The 17,998-nt window shown below is 41.6% G+C and overlaps 2 protein-coding genes across 4 annotated transcripts; both read right to left on the minus strand.

The window, feature by feature from the left end:
- Positions 1-4,899: 4,899 nt before the first annotated feature.
- Positions 4,900-9,138, minus strand: LOC115680371 (auxin efflux carrier component 1-like). 2 transcript variants are annotated; one of them, XM_056314972.1, is made up of 6 exons: positions 7,711-9,138; positions 7,382-7,616; positions 7,148-7,233; positions 6,178-6,398; positions 5,506-5,582; positions 4,900-5,385 (listed from the first exon to the last, which is right to left on the minus strand). In XM_056314972.1, the coding sequence occupies exons 1-6, from the start codon at positions 8,888-8,890 to the stop codon at positions 5,319-5,321; spliced, it is 1,866 nt and encodes a 621-aa protein (XP_056170947.1). In that variant the 5' UTR covers positions 8,891-9,138; the 3' UTR covers positions 4,900-5,318. The 2 variants fall into 2 exon arrangements, with proteins under 2 accessions (XP_056170947.1, XP_030460033.1); XM_030604173.2 differs by having other exon boundaries at positions 6,241-6,398; positions 7,711-9,134.
- Positions 9,139-14,482: 5,344 nt separating this feature from the next.
- LOC115680417 (protein C2-DOMAIN ABA-RELATED 4-like) lies at positions 14,483-16,881 on the minus strand. Of its 2 annotated transcripts, none has more exons than XM_030604224.2 (4): positions 16,681-16,881; positions 16,323-16,538; positions 15,913-16,008; positions 14,483-14,963 (listed from the first exon to the last, which is right to left on the minus strand). In XM_030604224.2, exons 2-4 carry the CDS (start codon positions 16,476-16,478, stop codon positions 14,673-14,675), a joined length of 543 nt encoding a protein of 180 aa, XP_030460084.1. In that variant the 5' UTR covers positions 16,479-16,538; positions 16,681-16,881; the 3' UTR covers positions 14,483-14,672. The 2 variants fall into 2 exon arrangements, with proteins under 2 accessions (XP_030460084.1, XP_056170852.1); XM_056314877.1 differs by having other exon boundaries at positions 16,323-16,525; positions 16,681-16,878.
- Positions 16,882-17,998: the final 1,117 nt, after the last annotated feature.

Below are 17,998 nucleotides of genomic sequence, written 5' to 3' on the forward strand. Positions count from 1 at the left end.
TTTCACTTTCCACCCCACGCCACCCCACCCCTCCCTTTTTCCTCTTTTTCTCTTCTTCTTTTTTTTGGAGAAAAAAATAAATATTTTGCTCCCCCCAGACAAGTGCGTGCATAGCTCATGTTAATAACATTCACATTGCATTGGACAGTATCATTATTGCTCATCAAACCGTTCGTTACGTACGATGTTCATCAAGCTGTTTTCTTTCCCCAAAATATTTTGGCTCCTCGCAATTTCGACTTGCCCGAATTTACACGTATCCTTTTGCATTTTAATTAGAGCATATGCCGTCGGTGTAAAAGAAGATTTACGCGGGCGGTACTCTGCGCCATTGATCGAATCGATTGATTAGAGAAACTGTGGCTATACTCCTTGAATCAGGGCTGATTTAGCGTTGTTTCGATGCTTTTGAAAGTCAAGTGGGGATGATGCTTTTGCTCCCTCATTTCAATACAAGCAATGCTTGTAACGTGACATGGAGAGGGTAGGCATTTGCAAAGGTAGTTGAATATTACCTAGCAAGGCAAGAAGATGTTAATTGGCTTGACCTTTTGCCGGGTTAACTTTGACAATGGCTCAACTTTATGCCCAGGAATATAATAGCAAGGGTAAGCGAAAGTCAATCGTTTGTCTCCAGAAAAATTAAGGCAATTTGGCTTTTTGATCAGGTGGGTCTCACATAAGATCCGGAAGATTTGGCCATTGCGAGTGAAAAAAATGAGTTAGGTTTATATCGTCTCCTCCAAGAGCAAAAGCGGGGAATAATTGTCTAAAAAGGCTTAAACATATTGTGTGGTGGCCAATACAGTCACAAAGTTTTCAATTATGTTAATTCAGTTCTAAACATTTTGACGATTTGTGAATTTAGTCATAAATCTTTAAAAAAATTTACCAATTCAGTTCTAAACCTATTATTGAATAACTGGCCGGACTACATTGACAAATCGCCAAATGGTTTAGGATTAAATTGGCAAATCGTAAAAAGTTTCAGGACTGAATTAACGCGATTGGAAACTTTATGACTGAATTGTTGAATCGTCAAAAAGTTTAGGACTAAATTGGCACACCTCTCCCTACAATGAAGCCCCACGTGGTTTAAGCATTCGCCTTTGCCAAGGGCGGGGCGGGGCTCGGCTCGTGTAGCGGTGATGGCACAGCTCCCATCACTGAGCGAAGGGTCGGGTCGGGTGGTACCTTGCGACCATCACACGAGAGGGTCAACTGATGCTGTGGGGAATCTTCAAAAGCCCCGAGAGGCACGGGGGCGTCGCAGCACCAGTGCTAGAGAAGCTTCAGATTCTTCCGCCACGGCAATGGAGAAGCATCTTGACCTTTATCACCTCTCTCTCTCTCTCCCAATCCCATCGCCTCACGCAACGCAATCAATCATTTTTTTTGGCTATCTCCACGCTCCCCTCCCTCCCTCGGTCAAGCCTGATCTCCGAAGCCAACGGGCAGCCGTGATTTTCTCAGCATCGATCGATCGATGGCGACATTTCCATTTCCATTTTCTGCTTTTCTTTTTTTTTCGTGTTGGTGTGTGTGTGCGTGCGTGTGTGTGTGTGCGTGTGTGTGGGCGTTGAAGAGTCGCGGTCCGAAGTTGTAACGATCCGGAGATCACATCGACGCGCGCTGTTATGCTGCCCTTCTTGTCAATTGTCCCGAATCATTCCGCAAGTTCGTTAGGGATCTATATATGAACTTTTGGGAGACATAATAATCGAACTCGGATATTTTTATCATGAATTCGGTCACCTCATATCGTATCACGTACGCCGGGCTCTGTTTCTTGACGGTCTGAGTAATTCCGCGAAATTATTTCCCATGATGGTGTCTGAACACGTGTCAACGGTTTAAGTCCGTGTGTTCCCCTATGATGTTTCACCTCGTCTTTCCCATCCGTTCGATGCGATTAGGGGTAAAATAATTCTCGGCATGGCATAATGATAATGCCCGAGATTGACGAAAATTCACTGAAGAGAATTCGAACCCGACATGACACGATTAATTCGAAAACCGACGCTTGACTTGGCCCATTTTCTCACACCTCTAATGAAGAACGTGTTGTCATGATTGTTGATAAAGGCACGGAGACGGCACAACACAGTGGTCAAGTCACAAATGAGATTGCATTTATATTATGCCTTTCAACGTACAACTTGTAGCTCATAAGTGATGGAGGAGGGCGTTTTAGAAATGCTCTCGAATTATCCGTTGTGATCCCGTGCCTTGATAAATTTACAGGAGAACGGTTTCCTAAGGAATGGAATGGCGATAATCAGTTTGATATAATCTATTATTTTTGTTTATGCAGAGTATTATAATTAGGTCTATGAGGCATTAATACTGCTCACATCCAAAGTCAAGTATGGTATGATCACTGGTGCCCCGTCAGACTGCACCCTATCGAAAGTATATGCTTTTGTAATGCGGCGGAACTCCGATCTTCATCAATTTACGTCAGGACCTAGAGATAGCTTTGATAGTTTGATGAGTGCACGTCACCGAAACGACTCAAAACTTTAAAATGCGATTGTTCACCGAAAACATCATCCGATGATAACACACGTAAGCCATTGCTAGCAGCGCACGTTACGTGGATGTCTTGTCCTGAAACAAGACAGGAACCAGTATTAGGGGCGTGCATTGGTCCAGGCCCAATCGAGGAACAGGACTGGACGAGACCGAACCAGCTGGTTCTGAGTGATTCCTGCGAGAGTCGGTCTAGTTTTCGGTTCATTGGGAGGAACCGAACCGAAGCGTACAGACTAGACCAGCTCAGGACATAATACTTTTTTATTCGGCAAGGGCAAAAAGTATAATAACATCGCCGGTTACCGGTTCTAAGGTGGATAGGGTCGGTTCCTGATTCCACAGACTGGATACCAACCATGTCCGGCTCGATTCCCAGTTCCTAAGTGCCCACCGACCCACCCTGGAAGTTGAAACCAATCACCCTATGCGGTGTTATAAAAATTGACAACATGAACTAAGGATGGATAACCAAAGCCAAGATTCACAAGGCATGACCTTTACCCTCTTCAATCTTCAAGGCAAAGTTGAGAAAAAGAAGAATAGAAATCAAGGTGTGGTGATACTTGTTGAAATATCCCGCATTGCTTTAACTATAGGGTTTCTATGCTTTTTATATACATGCGATCTCTCTTCACATATCAGTTTAAGTTTTTGGATTAAACTTTTTGATATGGTATCGGAGTTAGGTATTTTCTAATAAAGTTACTTATAATATTTGTAACAATAGCAAGCACGCTGACCTTATCTTTGCAGGTGATGATAATTAATTGAGAAATCTAATAGCATAATGCATTATCTCTTATATCGGGTGGATCCTAGTGATTCCAATCTCACTTAAGGGTCGGTCCGCCATTCAGTCCATACGGAAAAGATGAGAGACAGCGAGAGAGAAAGTTGGAGTGGAATCGAATCGAGTCGCGAAATAAACGCCCTGCGGATCATTATAAAAGAGTAAGGACAACCTAAAGAAAGAGGAGAAGCTTAGGATTGTGACTAATGCCTCCAAGATATTCGATATATGTCCACATCAAATCAAGCCCCTCCCGTCTTCCAATTGGAGGGACCCCTCTTTCTCTCTCTATCTTGCATTATCAAGAGACATTCTAAAAAGTTGCCTTTGCCCTAGCTTTCTAAAGTAGCACCTTAATGTAGACATTGGGTGACCCATATCTTCTCCAATCCCCCACAAACATGTACATGTAAGCTAATGTCTTTTTTTTTTTTTTTTAACCGCCGGGGGTTTACCCCAGTGGCCACCCTTCTCACTTGAGAAGGGGGAGGTGGGGAGTTCGAATCCCCACCTTCGCAGGGGGTAGGGGTGGGGCCGCGTAGTTTAAGATGTGGGTTTCGACGCCCACGCCCTGCAAGAGGTGGGGCGCAAGTCTGAATGTGTATCGCGAGTGAGAGATAGAGTAGGACCGACCAAAAAAAAAAAAAAAAAAGCTAATGTCTTTTTAATTGAATGCACGACTCCTTGTTCTCCAATAGTTAATGCTCGTTTCTCATCACATGAAAAGTGCTTTCCTTATTGAATGGAGAATCCACGATGCATTTCATGTCAATGCTCGCTATTGATAATTCAAATGACTATAATATCTTTCTACTTCATGGGCAAGTGGAACAAACGTATAATTTACTTTTTGTATTCGAATTCACCTCCCGTGTGGGGGTGATTGGCAAGCGTGGTGCCCGAGAGGTTTATATTCGTTTGATTTTCACTCTATTGACATCTTTTCACTTTATGAATAAAAAAATAATAGCAACCTCGTCTTACTTTCTCTTGAGTGTCTCGGGGTTATCCAACACGAGCGACGTGAAAATTTCACATAGTGGCGATCGATCCGGTCCATATTTGCCATAATTAAGGATATCTTCTAAAAGATCAATCCTTAAGCCTAGAGGGTCAATGGATTGTAATACAAAAGCAAAAGGGCCTAGAAAGAATCACTCACCCTTATCCTTCCAATTAGCCTAAATGCCACTTCAAATTTACATTCAAATTCACCTTGTACGGGGTAATTGGTGAGGGTGGAGCCCGAGATAATTACTTTCACTTGATTTTCACTCTATTGACCGTCGTCTCACTTTCCAAGCAAGAGAATAAAGTGATTTTTTGCCAAATACTTTATCCAAAGTGTCCTACGATAAATGAGTGGTGATAACCAAAACTTACAATAATCACTATTACCACAGTTCATTGCATCACAATTATGGAAATATGTTCTTGAGGTCTCCAATAGATTAAAGGGTCAAAAGGGTGTAATCCAAAAAGATTAAAAGAAAGGGCCTAGAAAAAGAATCATTCATGCTTATCCTCCTTTGGCCTTGATGGGTAACCAAATTAAGCAAAAGTGAATGAGAAAAGAGAGGGAAAAGTCTCACTACTCCTGCAGTAATTATCCAAGTGTAAAAACATGAGGAGCATCATCATCACATTGCCCACCTTTTTTAACTCAATTTTCGCCCAACTTTTTTTTTAATCTTTTCTAATTCCCCTTTTTTGTCTGCATAAATTCATACAAAATGGAAAATCAAGGAAAAATTACAGTGATCTAAGAGATCATCAACCCACCTTTTCTTTCAGCCTACCTTTGACTACCAAGATCATGATTATACAACTTCCCTCCCTTTTTTAACAACATTTCAACATTAAGCATCCTATCTTCCCCCTTCTGCCTACTAAACCCTGAGTTTGCCATATCCTCCATGAACCCAACATGGCCACAACATCGAACTTCCCCATGGACGGTCACCATCCCAACCATGTCCAGTCTGCTCCAACTTCATATGCCCAGCAAAATGTAGTAGACGAGTGTTATGGGCAAAGCAATTAACATCCCGAATATGACCCTGAAATTTTGGAGACATAAGCCAAAACAGTAGTAAATCAAAGTTAGAACTCAGAATAGATTATTAAAGAAGAAAGTTTATTGTTTAAATTAAAGAGGCTATGATGAATTGAGTACTTACGCTGTGCTGAGAATGTCTGGGTGCACGCTGTACTCCTTGGCAAAGACGAAGGGGACAATCCCTTGTGGAAGAGCCGACTGTAATAATTTTTTCAAAGCAGTAAAAAAAAATTGTTAATTATTGCCCAAGATTTTTTTAATTTTTTTTTTGGGGTTTTGCTTTTTCAGTCATAATTTTGAAAAAGCTGCTAGTGGGACTAGGAATAATTATGACAGACGTGACTTTTTTTTTTAATGCTGGCAAGGTAGACGTGACTCGTTGCTTTTATAATTTCTCGAAAAACCCTTTTTTTATTTTCTCCCAGGCAATATTTTGGGAGAGAAAAGAAAAGAAAGATACCCCTTTTGTTTGGTTTTGCTTGTCAATTTCCTATGTCCAGCGAGAACTTTGCTATTGGCAGAAAACCATTAATTTAAGCAAGCCCTCTCCAACAAGAAAACCTCAAATGCAAGCTGCGGATGATGGGGTCGAGCTCTGCTACTTGAATGAGAAAACACCAAATATGGCAGACAAGAAAAAGGCAAAAAACTATTAAAAAAGCTTATCTGCAACTAAAGCTTCAATTTTTAGGGTGGCAATGTAGTTTTTGGAGCTTTCCCATCTAGCTAGCTCAATAAGCAAGCAAAAACAATAATGAAGAACAGCTAAAAGCAGCAGTTTTGGAGCTTATACCCAGTGAAGTAGGATTGGTAGTGTCAGAAGGAAGCAGACGAGAGAGAGAGAGAGAGAGAGTACTTGGACAATGGCAACGTGCAAGAGGACTCCTTTGAGGCCAACAGCGATGGAGGCAGCAGCCATGACAGCTGGTCCTGTGAGGAATCTCACGGCCATCGCAAAAGTTGCTACAGAATTCCCACATGCTATTATCCTCGGTTGCAATGCCATGAACAGCCCTACAAATTTAAATCAAATTACCGAAAGTAAGATCAGAACTTCATGACACTACACTCACACCTTTCATCATCACCACCTCCACCATCTTATATATATTAAAAAAAAAAAAGATCACACCACCTTTCTATTCGTTACACACCCACTTTTAGTATTTGTGCATACATCATGCAACATCAAGGTGTGTATAAGCCTAGTCCCATAGTCAATCTCGATTTGAATGTTGTTTGTTCTTGATTGATCAAGAAAAAAACCATCCTTATAGCCCATTCAAGCCTCGACCCTAATTGAGCGGTCAGGTATTTTCTCATTCGGACGTACGTTTTACTTAAATAGATAATTGAGATGATCATAAATTAAGCGGTTTATCAATTGCAAAATTGACACGGATAGCTGAATATGTCAAATTGGAATTAAGTCTACCTTGTCAACTAGAGTTCAAGAATTGTATTAGATTCACTTGATTTGAGAAGGATTGTCCACCTAAGCAAGATCTAAACATGGCTAAAGTAAAGTACGATGTGTTTTGTGCTGAGTGTGTGTCTAGTGAGTAAAGATACCAACAGCATTTGGTCAATGATCTCAGTGCACGCGCTTGTTTTTACTTTATTCAAATAATTTAATAGTGAGGTAATGCTAACAAAGTGAAATAAAAAGAAAAGAAGAGAAAAGAAAGCTGTTAAGAGAGAATTTATGTGGCAAGTACAAGTACTAAGTGTGGCGTGAGATACATATATATATATATACTGACCAAGACTGAACATGGCCATGCCAAGTCCTGCATCTGACAGTATTGAGATGGACTTTGCTATAATTGCAGGCATCACCAGATTCCACCTGAAAGTAAATGAAACCCCATTTAATGCAGGTCTTAGAATTTAGAACCTCAAAAAAAAAAAAAAGGACAGCAAGCAACAAAATGACCCGAAAGGAAACAGAAAAAGAAATGTGTTATCGAAGTGAAGAAGAGAGAAAATGAAATGACCTGAATGAGACCAAGGACCAAGTGAGGCCAATCAAGCTTGAGTATGTGTTGGGGTTCCTAATGAGCTTCCTCCACACCATGATCAGGATGAGCCTGGTCATTACACTGCTTGGAGGCATTGCCTTGGGCTTCCCGTCATCCACCTTCTCAGCCTCCTGGGTCATGTTCTCTCTGTTGCCGAAGCTGAACTCGTTCCTCTCCATGTAGTCTTCTTGATTCTCTCTCTGATTCTCCACTGCATAATTCACAAAGACACAGGAACTGTTTGTCAAGATGCACCGAAGAAAGAAAAAAAGTTTCTAAACTTAGGTAATGAAACTTTCGCTTACCTTTACCAGGAGAAACAGCCAGCCTCACGTCCTTTGATTCATTAGCTGCAAACTGATCATGGTTGTTATTTCCAAAAACGTCAGAAACTGGGGAAGCACTCGAGCTCCAGACAAACATGTGCAAATCCTTCCCACCATCTTCACCCTTTTGAGCCTGGCCATTAGGCTTCTTCACATTATTAGCGCCGCCGCCACCGCCGCCGCTTTTAGGCGAGAACATTCCCGGGTTTGGGGCTGGGTAGTGAGCACCGCCACCCTGGCCATGATAGTGGAACCTCGGTTTGTTCCCACCCTCTTCCTCGTAATTTGATGGCCTTGGCGTGGGACCACGCGATGCCGAGAGCCCGTAAACGTCGGCCGAGCCAAAGTTGGAGCTCCGTTGGCCGGCCATCATGGAATAGAAGTCAGTGTGGTTGAAGCTGGACCCTCTCGGGGTGGGGTTCCTCGAGGACTGGAGCGAGTAAATCTCTGCATTGGTCAGGTTCGATGGCCTAGGGGTGGTCGAGGACAGGCCTTGTGACCTCCTGGAGAAGACGTCTGACCTTGAAGCATTGGACCTCCTCACTGTCACATGGAGCTTCCCGTCTTCCTTGACCTCGGCCTCCGTCTCCAAGGGCTGTCTTCCATCCAACGACATGATATCGGAGTCGACATGGATCGATACTATCGACCCTGCCGTGTCCGGGAACTGCTCGGAGATGAGCATCCTTGCACCTCGGTACTCGAACATGAAGAGCATCAAAGTGTACCAGATGATGCACTGAAGCACCACAATCTGGACCATGAGGCTCCCCGAGAAGTCCCCATACATGCCCTTGAGCAAAGGAATGCCCATAACCAGCGTGTTAGGCAGAGTCGACAGAGAGAACAGCGTGATAGTCCACTCCAACGAGCCTCTCTTGCTCACCTTAGCCCACACGAAGAGGACCACCAAGACGATGACTTTCTGCAGCGTGTCAGCTGCTATGAACTTGAAGTTCATGGTGTAAGGGTCGTTGGTTGAGATGAAGTGGAAGGAGAGGAGAGGGACCGCGAACAAGGCCACGAACCGGTTGATCCCGGAGCACTGGTCCGGCGTGAAGATCTTCCACCACTTGACCGAGCCATAGGCCAGGATCATGGCCACGTAGAGTGGAACCATGGAGGTCATCACGTGGTAAAAGTCGGTTGGCGTGATCATCTCTGCTGCTCCTCAGTTAGCACCCTGAGTTTGGCTGAGAGATCGATGGAGGGGTCTGCAAAATGGGTTTGGAGAAGAAGAGCTGAAGAGGGAGGAGGAGGAGGAGGAGGAGACGTTGGTGGTGGTGGTGGTGGTAGTGATGATGAGGAGTGACTTGAAAAGTGGGAGAGAGCATGTGTTTTGGTTCTTGAGCTTTGGGAGTAATAAGGCAGAGAATAGTGCAGAGTCTCTACCCCTTTTTATTTCTTTTTCTTTACCCTAATTTTTTTTTTTTTGGGTTGCACTATACTATAAAGCTTTGAGAGTTGCAAAGCAAGCTTGCACTTGCAGACCCCAAAGCATGGCTTCAGAGTTTGCTTATTTATTTATTTTTTTCCGTTTCCGTTTTTTATTTTCCTATTTGTTTTGAGCTTTGTTTGGATTCGAGGTAAAAAGGGGATTTCTATTTAAATAATGCTAGGAATATGAGATTGATTTACGAATTTAATTTGCACCAAGTAACCTGATAAGTTTTAATAGGGTGTTAAATTAATTCATCATTCTAAATGTCCACTTACAATGGGCACGCAATTTGATATATCAACTTCGTAGATCAATTTTAAAATAAATGCTAGCATAGCCAAAGTGGACTAGCTCTGCCGGTAAGGTTCGAACGGGCAATCCTTTTTTGTGAGTGATCTGTAAATTCACTATAAGACCATTTAGGCATGTGTAACAAAAACAAATAGCTAACATCAATCTTTGTATAATTTTTTTTAAAAAAAAGTTTCCATTTTTTTTTTGCTGTCAATGGACCAATTGGCAGCAAAAGGTTTAGAGAGAAAAGATTTGATTGAGAAGAGAATATTGCGGATGGATTCACTCACCATGCATAAAGTACAAAAGGGACCATTTCCTTTTCTGTTCTACGGTTTTTTTCTGAACGGTGAATGGCTCAGTTCATTACTTTTTCTCTGGCCAGTCGAAACCGTCACTCCTTGTGAGGAAATTTGCCCAATTTTTAAAGTCTAATTTTTTTTTTATTTAACCTGTGGAAGAATTAGTTGAAGAGATGAAAATAGTCAGGCAACGCATTTAACAGCTCTGGTAAATTTGTCATGACAATCTGTCAAATAATCATATAAATTGGACATAGATGCAGACATGGTATGTATGACCAAACAATAAGTTATGCCTTTTCTAAAGAAATACATCCATCTCTCTCCAATATCCTTTCTCATGAGTACTGTAATTTCATCTAAGAGTTCCTCGCCTATTCATGGTGCTTTTGGAGTGCAAGGACACATTTTGGAATTGGAGCTTGAAAAGTGCAATAAAAGCAACCTTTCAGAGTGAAAAAACTAAAACAAAAGTTGACGCGAAAGCCGAAAGAATAGGGCAAGTAAATTTATAACCCTAATATAATTAAAAGAAGTGAGGGTACGGAGGTGAAAATTATGCGTTGCCTGGGGATAATCACGGTTACTAAAAAGAACGACCATAGAAATTAAGGTATAAGCTCAAGATTTCGGGCAAACATTTGAAATGGACTACTTGACATGTCTCGTTGAACTCACGAAACTTCATTTGGTTTTGGACACTTGGTGTGTCTTCAATTGTCCGATCTGAGCATGTCTCTCGAAAAAAACAAGATGATTACAAAGCCGGTGGGAATGACATAAGGGAACAATGAATTGGCGACATCGGTCGAGCATTGCTCCATACAACTACGTAAGTCGGAGACTTAGAGTCATCGACTGCAATGGTCTAAATGGATGCGAATGCATACATCACGGTGCATGTAACAATGTCACCTACACGTCATTTTACCTTATATGATCTTATATCTCTATCAAGGTAGGCGTATAAAGCATGGTGGACATCGACCAAACGCTGAGGAGGAGCCGTGGGATATGCTTAGCGGCCTTAATAGTGGACTAATTGCCTCAATAGTGGACTAATTGCCTCAATTAGGGAACACTGCCTAAAAGGCCTATTGCCCCTCATTTGATTCAAGCCTAGGCGAATGATGTCAATGGCTGACCTCCATGCCTTCAAGAAAACCCCACCTCCTAGTTCACGGCTTTCAATTCCACGAACCCAATTCAGATTCTTTAATCAAAATTTCAATTTTTTGAACCCCACCCATCTACAACAATGGCAATACAAAACTGGACATATATTAGTCCCCAAGCGATTATTTTAGAATTAAACCCTAAAATCTGGTCTTGGGTAATCCTTAGTTTTCCCTTGTAGTGCTTAATAAAGGTTCATTATGTATCATATATATATATAGTGCAATTTGCACTAAATCTTGAGTTCAGATATAAAGTGGTGGAGGTACGGAGCACTAGCTACGTAGCTCTCTTTTTCCGTGAATAATTGAGCCTGCCCTAGCTTGTTTAGCAACCTAATTAAGGGGTCTTAATCAACACCAGACAGGGCAAATATTCTCAATCGATAATGTTTATTTGTCCCACGAAAAAAGTCTGAAACAACTTGCTTTGTTTTTTGGCTAAAGCCCTACTTTCGCTCCGCAGTACATGCTGACTCGTTTCTCTCTTCTCGCGCGCGCGCCTGCCATGGTGGGCAAAAGATAATCACCTTTGCCCAACCCTCAAACACACGAGCATCATGAGGTTTGTCAACGAAATCGGGCTAAACAATGATTTGGCTTAATTAAGCTCGGTCTCGTCATGATTATCTTCGATAATCAAATATCTTAGGATTGTCTCTTCTGCCCAAAGGATCGAGCGGAGCGAGACCGAGAAGAACTAAAGGTGTTGGAATGATGTTATTTGTGCTGATAATGTCGTTCATCATTAAAGCTCTTCATGAGGATTTACTATTCGTGCACGCAAATTGTTTTTCTTTCGATGCACACGAACACGACGCGCAAGTATTTCACGATCAAGAAAGGTGTAAATTCCGATGTTAATAAAGTCCTAAATTCCCATTTTTCATACTTCGAAAATACCATATATCTTATCCGGATTAAGTGAGAAACTCACCAACCAATTCATCGAAATCAAGCAAAAGCTATTGAGTTTTTCAGATACATAAAATATTTCTCCTTCTCTCAAATTGACCAAACCGAGGGGTGGGGGAGGGGGGACGAAACGAAAGTTCCTTCCATCTTCCCCTAGGGCGAGCCTCAAGAGTAGGGCACGCACGCTTTCTGAAATATTGAAAAGAAAAAAAGGAGCTGACATGTCGAGATATGATTGGCTCAAACCTTGGAAGAAGGGGAAACTATACAGCATGTAAGTATATATAATACATATTCCTTGAAGTCATAAAAACCACAAGAAAGCGTGCATTAAAGTTAATGATAATATAGGGTGGCGAGGAATGAAGGCGAAAGGAGACAAAGATTGGCGTGTCAGGTTCACGAACCCTCTTGGAATTCGAAACCCTAGACACCATAACCTCCCCTCCCTCTCTTCTTGTTTTACTTTGCACAGATTGCAAGAAGGGGTTTTGCGTTCTTCGAAGAGCGTGAAGGGCCGTGAACTTGGTTTCGGTTTTAATTTTTCCTGGGGTTCCTGGCTCTTTGTTTACCTTATCTCTTTTGCCAAACCCCACCAAACCCCAATCCTTATTTGTGAGTTCCATGGCTTGGGATTTCTATAAAGGTTTCTCTTTGGCATGTTGCTTCGAGGCTCTTCTGTTTATGAAAAGGGGGTGGCACATTCCCCTAATCCATTCTTGATTTTCAAATGAGATTTGAGTGTTTAGAATATACGCATTCATTCGTTAGTATAAACTGAGATATTTCCATCAAATTAGAGCAAGATCTTTTGGCCAGTTGATGTTCACACCCTAAATGACTATAACAACCCTATAATAAAGCCGAAATGCGACATATTATCACGAGTTTCGGGGTAATAATGCACACTAAAAGTAGAAAGATATTCATTAAATACAATACGGATTTGAATTTTTTTTATTCTTATTGAGAAAAATTGAACTTTTGAGGCACACGCCATGTGGGTGCATGATCACATGTGGATCAACGTATGGAGAGAAAAGATTTATTTTTTTCAAGGAATCGAGTATTTATCTAATTGAGTGGATGCGTAGTAGGTTGTTATTAAAGATGTGTGAATTGGATGGTTGCTAGATAAAGAAAGACGATAGTCTTAACATTTTGATGCATGGGTAATTTTGGAAGATGAAAAGTGAGGCAATGAGCGCTTTGGCTCGATAATATAGATATAGCCGTTCCGTCCACAAATTAGTTTCGCTACAAGCGGGTACACTAAATCACCACTACTCTACTACTTCCACTCCCACATTCCAAAAATTGCATGTCTCTCCTCCTCTAATTTTCCATCCATACAACAACAAATAATTGTGTAGATGTTTACTTTACTACTTCCACAATCCAAAGTATCAAGGGAAAATGACATAAAATGGTCCCTAAACTTTGACTCTATATGCAACGCGATCCCTAAACTTTTAAATAGTTTAATATGATTCCTGGACTTTTGGTACGTGTTCAATTTAGTCCCTGAATTGTATGAAAATGTTTAATAGTGTCTCTTGAATTAATGAAAGGATAAGATTGAACATTTTCACATAATTCATGAATTAAATTGAACATGTATCAAAAGTTCACGCATCACATTGAACAAATTAAAAGTTCAGGACATTTCATATTGAGACAAAATTCAGAGATCATCCGTGTTATTATCCCAGGTACAGAAGTAGTTCTAGTTGTAAAACTAATTTAAAGAGGGCTATTTCATACAAAAGTACATAAAGATAATCGCGCGCGTAGCGCATGCGCGAAAGCTAAAATAAACAAAGCCTAATGCGATACGAGAATTCATGTAACAAACCCTACTTCGTTAGGGGAAAAGGGTCTTTTGTTGTTGTCGAAGCACGAGGGCGATGTGATTGCGGGCTCAGAGTAGCGCTAATATTTTATTCTTCGCACGTGCTGTTGTTTTTTCATTCGGGCCATGCACAAGTGCTACTGTTGAAAGGCAGACTTTCTTGATAGTAAAAGCGAAGAAGACAAAGGCATGTAGAGAGTTCTCCCTTTTTTCCTTTGTCCAAAAGCTACGGCGATTTTCAGTGGCTTTTCCACGTAACCAGTTTAGGCTCGTAAAGCTTTAAGAGTAAACGGTCGCGTAAGCAGCGGCGACTTTAGAGGATGATTTTGGACAGCAAATCCGATGATCGGGTGGTGATGAGAGCAATGAATCGAGGGTGTGAGAGATGGAGCGTCCTTGATGAGAGATAGAAGCGAGTAATTGCGAATTTGTGACAGGAGAGAGGGAGAGAGATGAGTCATTTGATCGGCACCCGAGATTCAATGTCCAACATGTGATCACAAGACTAGATGGAATGCCGCAAGAACACAAACATTGCTGACAGGGAATCGCATGAAATATCGATCTCCTTGACGTCGGGGCTGGGATTGCGAAAAGGGCTGCAACAGTTAATAGCTTAACACCAGTACAAGGAAAGGGGTGCTAACCTGGCCATAAATGTTCAAAGCTTGACCCTTGGATAACACAGAAAAGCAGAACCTAATGGCAACTCTTTCTTGTGTGGCGAATGACAGAAAGACGGACGACGGTATATGGCCGGAGAAGAGAAAGGTGTTCAAACTCTCGTTCCTGCTATTATCCAGATACAGGTAACAAATTCAAGTACATACAAGGCTGACCTTTTTTGGCCTTTCTATGAGTTCCCGCGAAACAATCCATCATAGAGATCCAATTACAAGAGGACGCCAAGCGGTCGAATGCTTGAACCTTACCTCGAAATAGTATGTCCCTCTAAAATCTCTCTATAGGCCCTTGGCGCCGGGCAGGTCGATCCACTGCAACTGGATTTCCACCTCTCCGCATTCGACATTTTTTAGTCTGAGGCACATGTCCTGGATGATCCTCCCTTCGCTCCATACGATGCAGCTCTCCTCAGAGAGGCAGTTCTTCCTACACGGCTGTACCCTGGATATTATGGTGCCGCTCGGGAGACCTTGCAGGTCCATCCTCAGGGCATCTATGAATGCTTTAATGCCAAACTCCGCATCCCCCATTTTGTCGTCCTTGCTGAATGTGTCGTGATCGTAAACCGTCTGAAAAATCAAGCAAAAAATGAGAGATGGATTAGGCCATAACCAATATTGACTCCAATATGTCCTGCGGACCACTTTTGTGCAGCTTAACCTGTTGTTCGACTTTTGTCAACTTTCAAATCGAGGAAAAGAGTAAGGATCTTTAAGAACTGCAATAGGGGTCAGGGAGGTTACAGATTTTTTATAGCATTGCATGATTATTTGACCACAAGGTATTGTTCTTACGGCATTTCATGCGAACCTGTCTAGTAGCTACTCATCATTAAGGCATTTATAAGAAGAGCACAGCAAATGCCAAATACTCAATCATAGAAAAAGAAAGAGGCAAGGATGTATCAACAGTTATGCTGTCCGATGAGGTTCTTTTAGTGGCATCTACAAGTTTCTTGATGTCGCATGTTTCAATTTGTTGGAACATATTGGTTCTAAGTTCTACCTCTTAAGAGCGCCGTGCAGACTAAACTGATCATCTAATGAAGATTAATGTGGATTCTTTCATCATACGTCTTCACTCTTGTCAACATTATATAACAAGATGGAGAAGCATGCGTAACAAAAGATGCAGATGGCCGGGCTTCTGCGCTCGTGCCCCTGGAGTATTCAAATAAGAAAAATTGCAGATGAGTTTGTCCATAGCTGTTTGCAAGTGTCCTTATATCGTGTCAAAAACTGGACCACATCGAGTCTCATGTGAATAAGAGCAACAAATCGGAAAAGCAAAAGGCAAATTGACTACTCGATCTGTTCCCAGCCACATTTCATTTGCAATTAAAAGTTTAAACAACCACTAGTTCATATCTTTTAAACAATAAATCAACAACATATACAAGTCATCAAAACCGTTGGCATGAGTCTTTCAACTTCAGACCGCACAATTTCATTGGAAATTCTGAGAAAACCGGTCTGGTCTCGTGTAATGTAATTTGGAGCCACTAGCCATGAGTCTTACCAGTTTGACAGGAATATCAGGATCTGAAACAGAGAGAGTAAGATCTTCATTCCACTCTGGATTAATATCCTTCTTGATTACACGAGTTTTCAGTTTCTGCATGGAAACATTTTTCCTCAGACGAATATGTAAAGGGCATCGATAACAAAAGAACGAATGCATTCAGACAATATGAAGCGTACTACTCAAATCACAAGCCTTCTGCTTCACATTCGGGCCATACATTCCCATACGAATTCTCGTCTTTCTTAACCTATAACACTGAACAAAATTACTTTCTGACGTGTTAATTTACGACAAGTCAACGAGGATACTACCTCATTCACACGAACATAATTGGCATGCAATGGAATGCAATTCAAAATGCGAAATTAAGAGAAGAGAAGGGAGAAAATTAACGGTAACAGCACCTGTTTACCCATCTTGATGACAATGTAGGGGTCGCTGGTGCGAACATCTCGGACGGCGAGATTAATACCCCGCCGGACGCGGATCCTGAGAAGACCCAGCAAGGTCTCCATGAGAGATGTTCCTGAGGAAGGTGGTGTTGTTGGGGACGACGACATTCTCTCTCTCTCCCCTTCCCTTCCTTACATACTTCCCAAGGATCTCCCTACAAAAGGGCGCTGAACAAGATTGATCTTTTTTTATGTGGGAGTGAAACAGAAATCATCAAGATACATAAGACATGAACGGGAAATGTGAAAACAGACGAAAGCTTGTCTCTACCTTAATATTCCTTTTATTTTAAAGCAAGGAACTGAATACCTGTAAGGTGCGATCAATGGTGGGCTGTTTCTTGAGGGTTGGTTGGAGAAGACAAACACCACCCACCCTCGTTCTTGAGGTGGATTGAGCAGGCTTAACGATGGGGAGAAATGGCTGTAAGCTTCCTGATAAAGTTTACCAGAGAGAGAGAGAGAGAGACAGGCAGAGAGGAGGACCGAAATTCCTGGGAAAGAAGAAGAGGAACAATCGGATGACAGTTATCTTGTGTGTTTTGAGTGGATATAGAGTTTGATTGGAAGTAATGCAGCGCGAAGCGGACGATTGCTATATTTGGTTTTTTGCTAAACAGATTATCAATTCAAATTGTTCACTTTCATCTACTTTATGCGACGGAGATTATTCCACAACAAAGGAATATACAATAAAAGTGAGTTAGGGCCGTTTGGTAACGTCTTACGAAACGGTAAAATTTTGTTTCTTTTGTTCCCAGTAAATAGTTTGGGAACAAATGCGTTTAGTAAATTTTTGTTCCGGGCACATTTTGCAAAATTTATGCCAGTAAAGCTGTGATTTTGGAAGAGAAGCAAAGAAGTAAATCTCGGCACAATTTTGAGAATCGGTTTTTTTTTTTTTTTTTTTTTTTTTTTTTTTTTTTTTGTTTTTTTTTTTGGGGGGGGGGCCCGCCCCGGCCGGGGGGGATGCCCGGCCAGGCGACGAGGGCGTCACGGCCCTCGCTAGCCCGAGGAGGTGTGCAAAAGAACTATCCATGACCATCGGTCCGGTTCCTTGTCGCAATAAATTGAACTGCGATGGCCAAAGAAGAAAGGATAGAAAGAAAAAAAAAAAAGAAAAAAATATTAAATAATTTGAAATATTATTAATAAAAGAAATTTTGTGTAGTTCAAACGTATTTTCTTTTCTATCGGAATAGAAATTTTTATTCCAAATACTAATCTTAGAAATTGTTTTGGAAAAAAACATTCGAGTAGAAATAGTTAGCTGAACTTGTTGCCTAGAGTGTGCAAAGAACCATACTTGATCGAGACGCTCGACCGGACTAGCCGACGGTCTGGCGTTCATGACCATCGGTCATAAACCGTTGATTCGTTGTGTAGAATCAACCACTCAGGCCACTATATACATTTTTTATGTTTCAAAACTCATTAATAATTAGAGCTCTATTTCACGTGCCCCCAATTCACGCTCCTCGATCAAACATGTCCCTTGCATCGCCATTTCCCGAGGACTTGAGGGAGTTTTTACAGTTTTCTCTCAATTCTTGAAAACTCAAAGAGTAGAATGTTGCTTCGCACTTGCAGGTCCAGAGAGCTACGCAACGACAGCCTCCATTTTCACG

This window comes from Syzygium oleosum, unplaced genomic scaffold (genome assembly GCF_021117445.2).
Source record: "Syzygium oleosum isolate NSW1041296 unplaced genomic scaffold, Sole_v2.1 Sole_v2.09, whole genome shotgun sequence".
Taxonomy (NCBI): domain Eukaryota; kingdom Viridiplantae; phylum Streptophyta; class Magnoliopsida; order Myrtales; family Myrtaceae; genus Syzygium; species Syzygium oleosum.

Excerpts from the sequence above, each read along its gene's own strand:
- LOC115680371 (XM_056314972.1), bottom strand. The coding sequence starts at position 8,890 with ATGATCACGCCAACCGACTTTTACCACGTGATGACCTCCATGGTTCCA. Across the intron at positions 7,617-7,710 it reads GGCTGTTTCTCCTGGTAAAG|TGGAGAATCAGAGAGAGAAT; the intron begins GTAAGCGAAAGT and ends TGAATTATGCAG. Across the intron at positions 6,399-7,147 it reads CATGGCCATGTTCAGTCTTG|GGCTGTTCATGGCATTGCAA; the intron begins GTCAGTATATAT and ends TTAAATTTGTAG.
- LOC115680417 (XM_030604224.2), bottom strand. The coding sequence starts at position 16,478 with ATGTCGTCGTCCCCAACAACACCACCTTCCTCAGGAACATCTCTCATG. Across the intron at positions 16,009-16,322 it reads TCATCAAGATGGGTAAACAG|AAACTGAAAACTCGTGTAAT; the intron begins GTGCTGTTACCG and ends GTTTCCATGCAG. Across the intron at positions 14,964-15,912 it reads CTGATATTCCTGTCAAACTG|ACGGTTTACGATCACGACAC; the intron begins GTAAGACTCATG and ends TTGATTTTTCAG.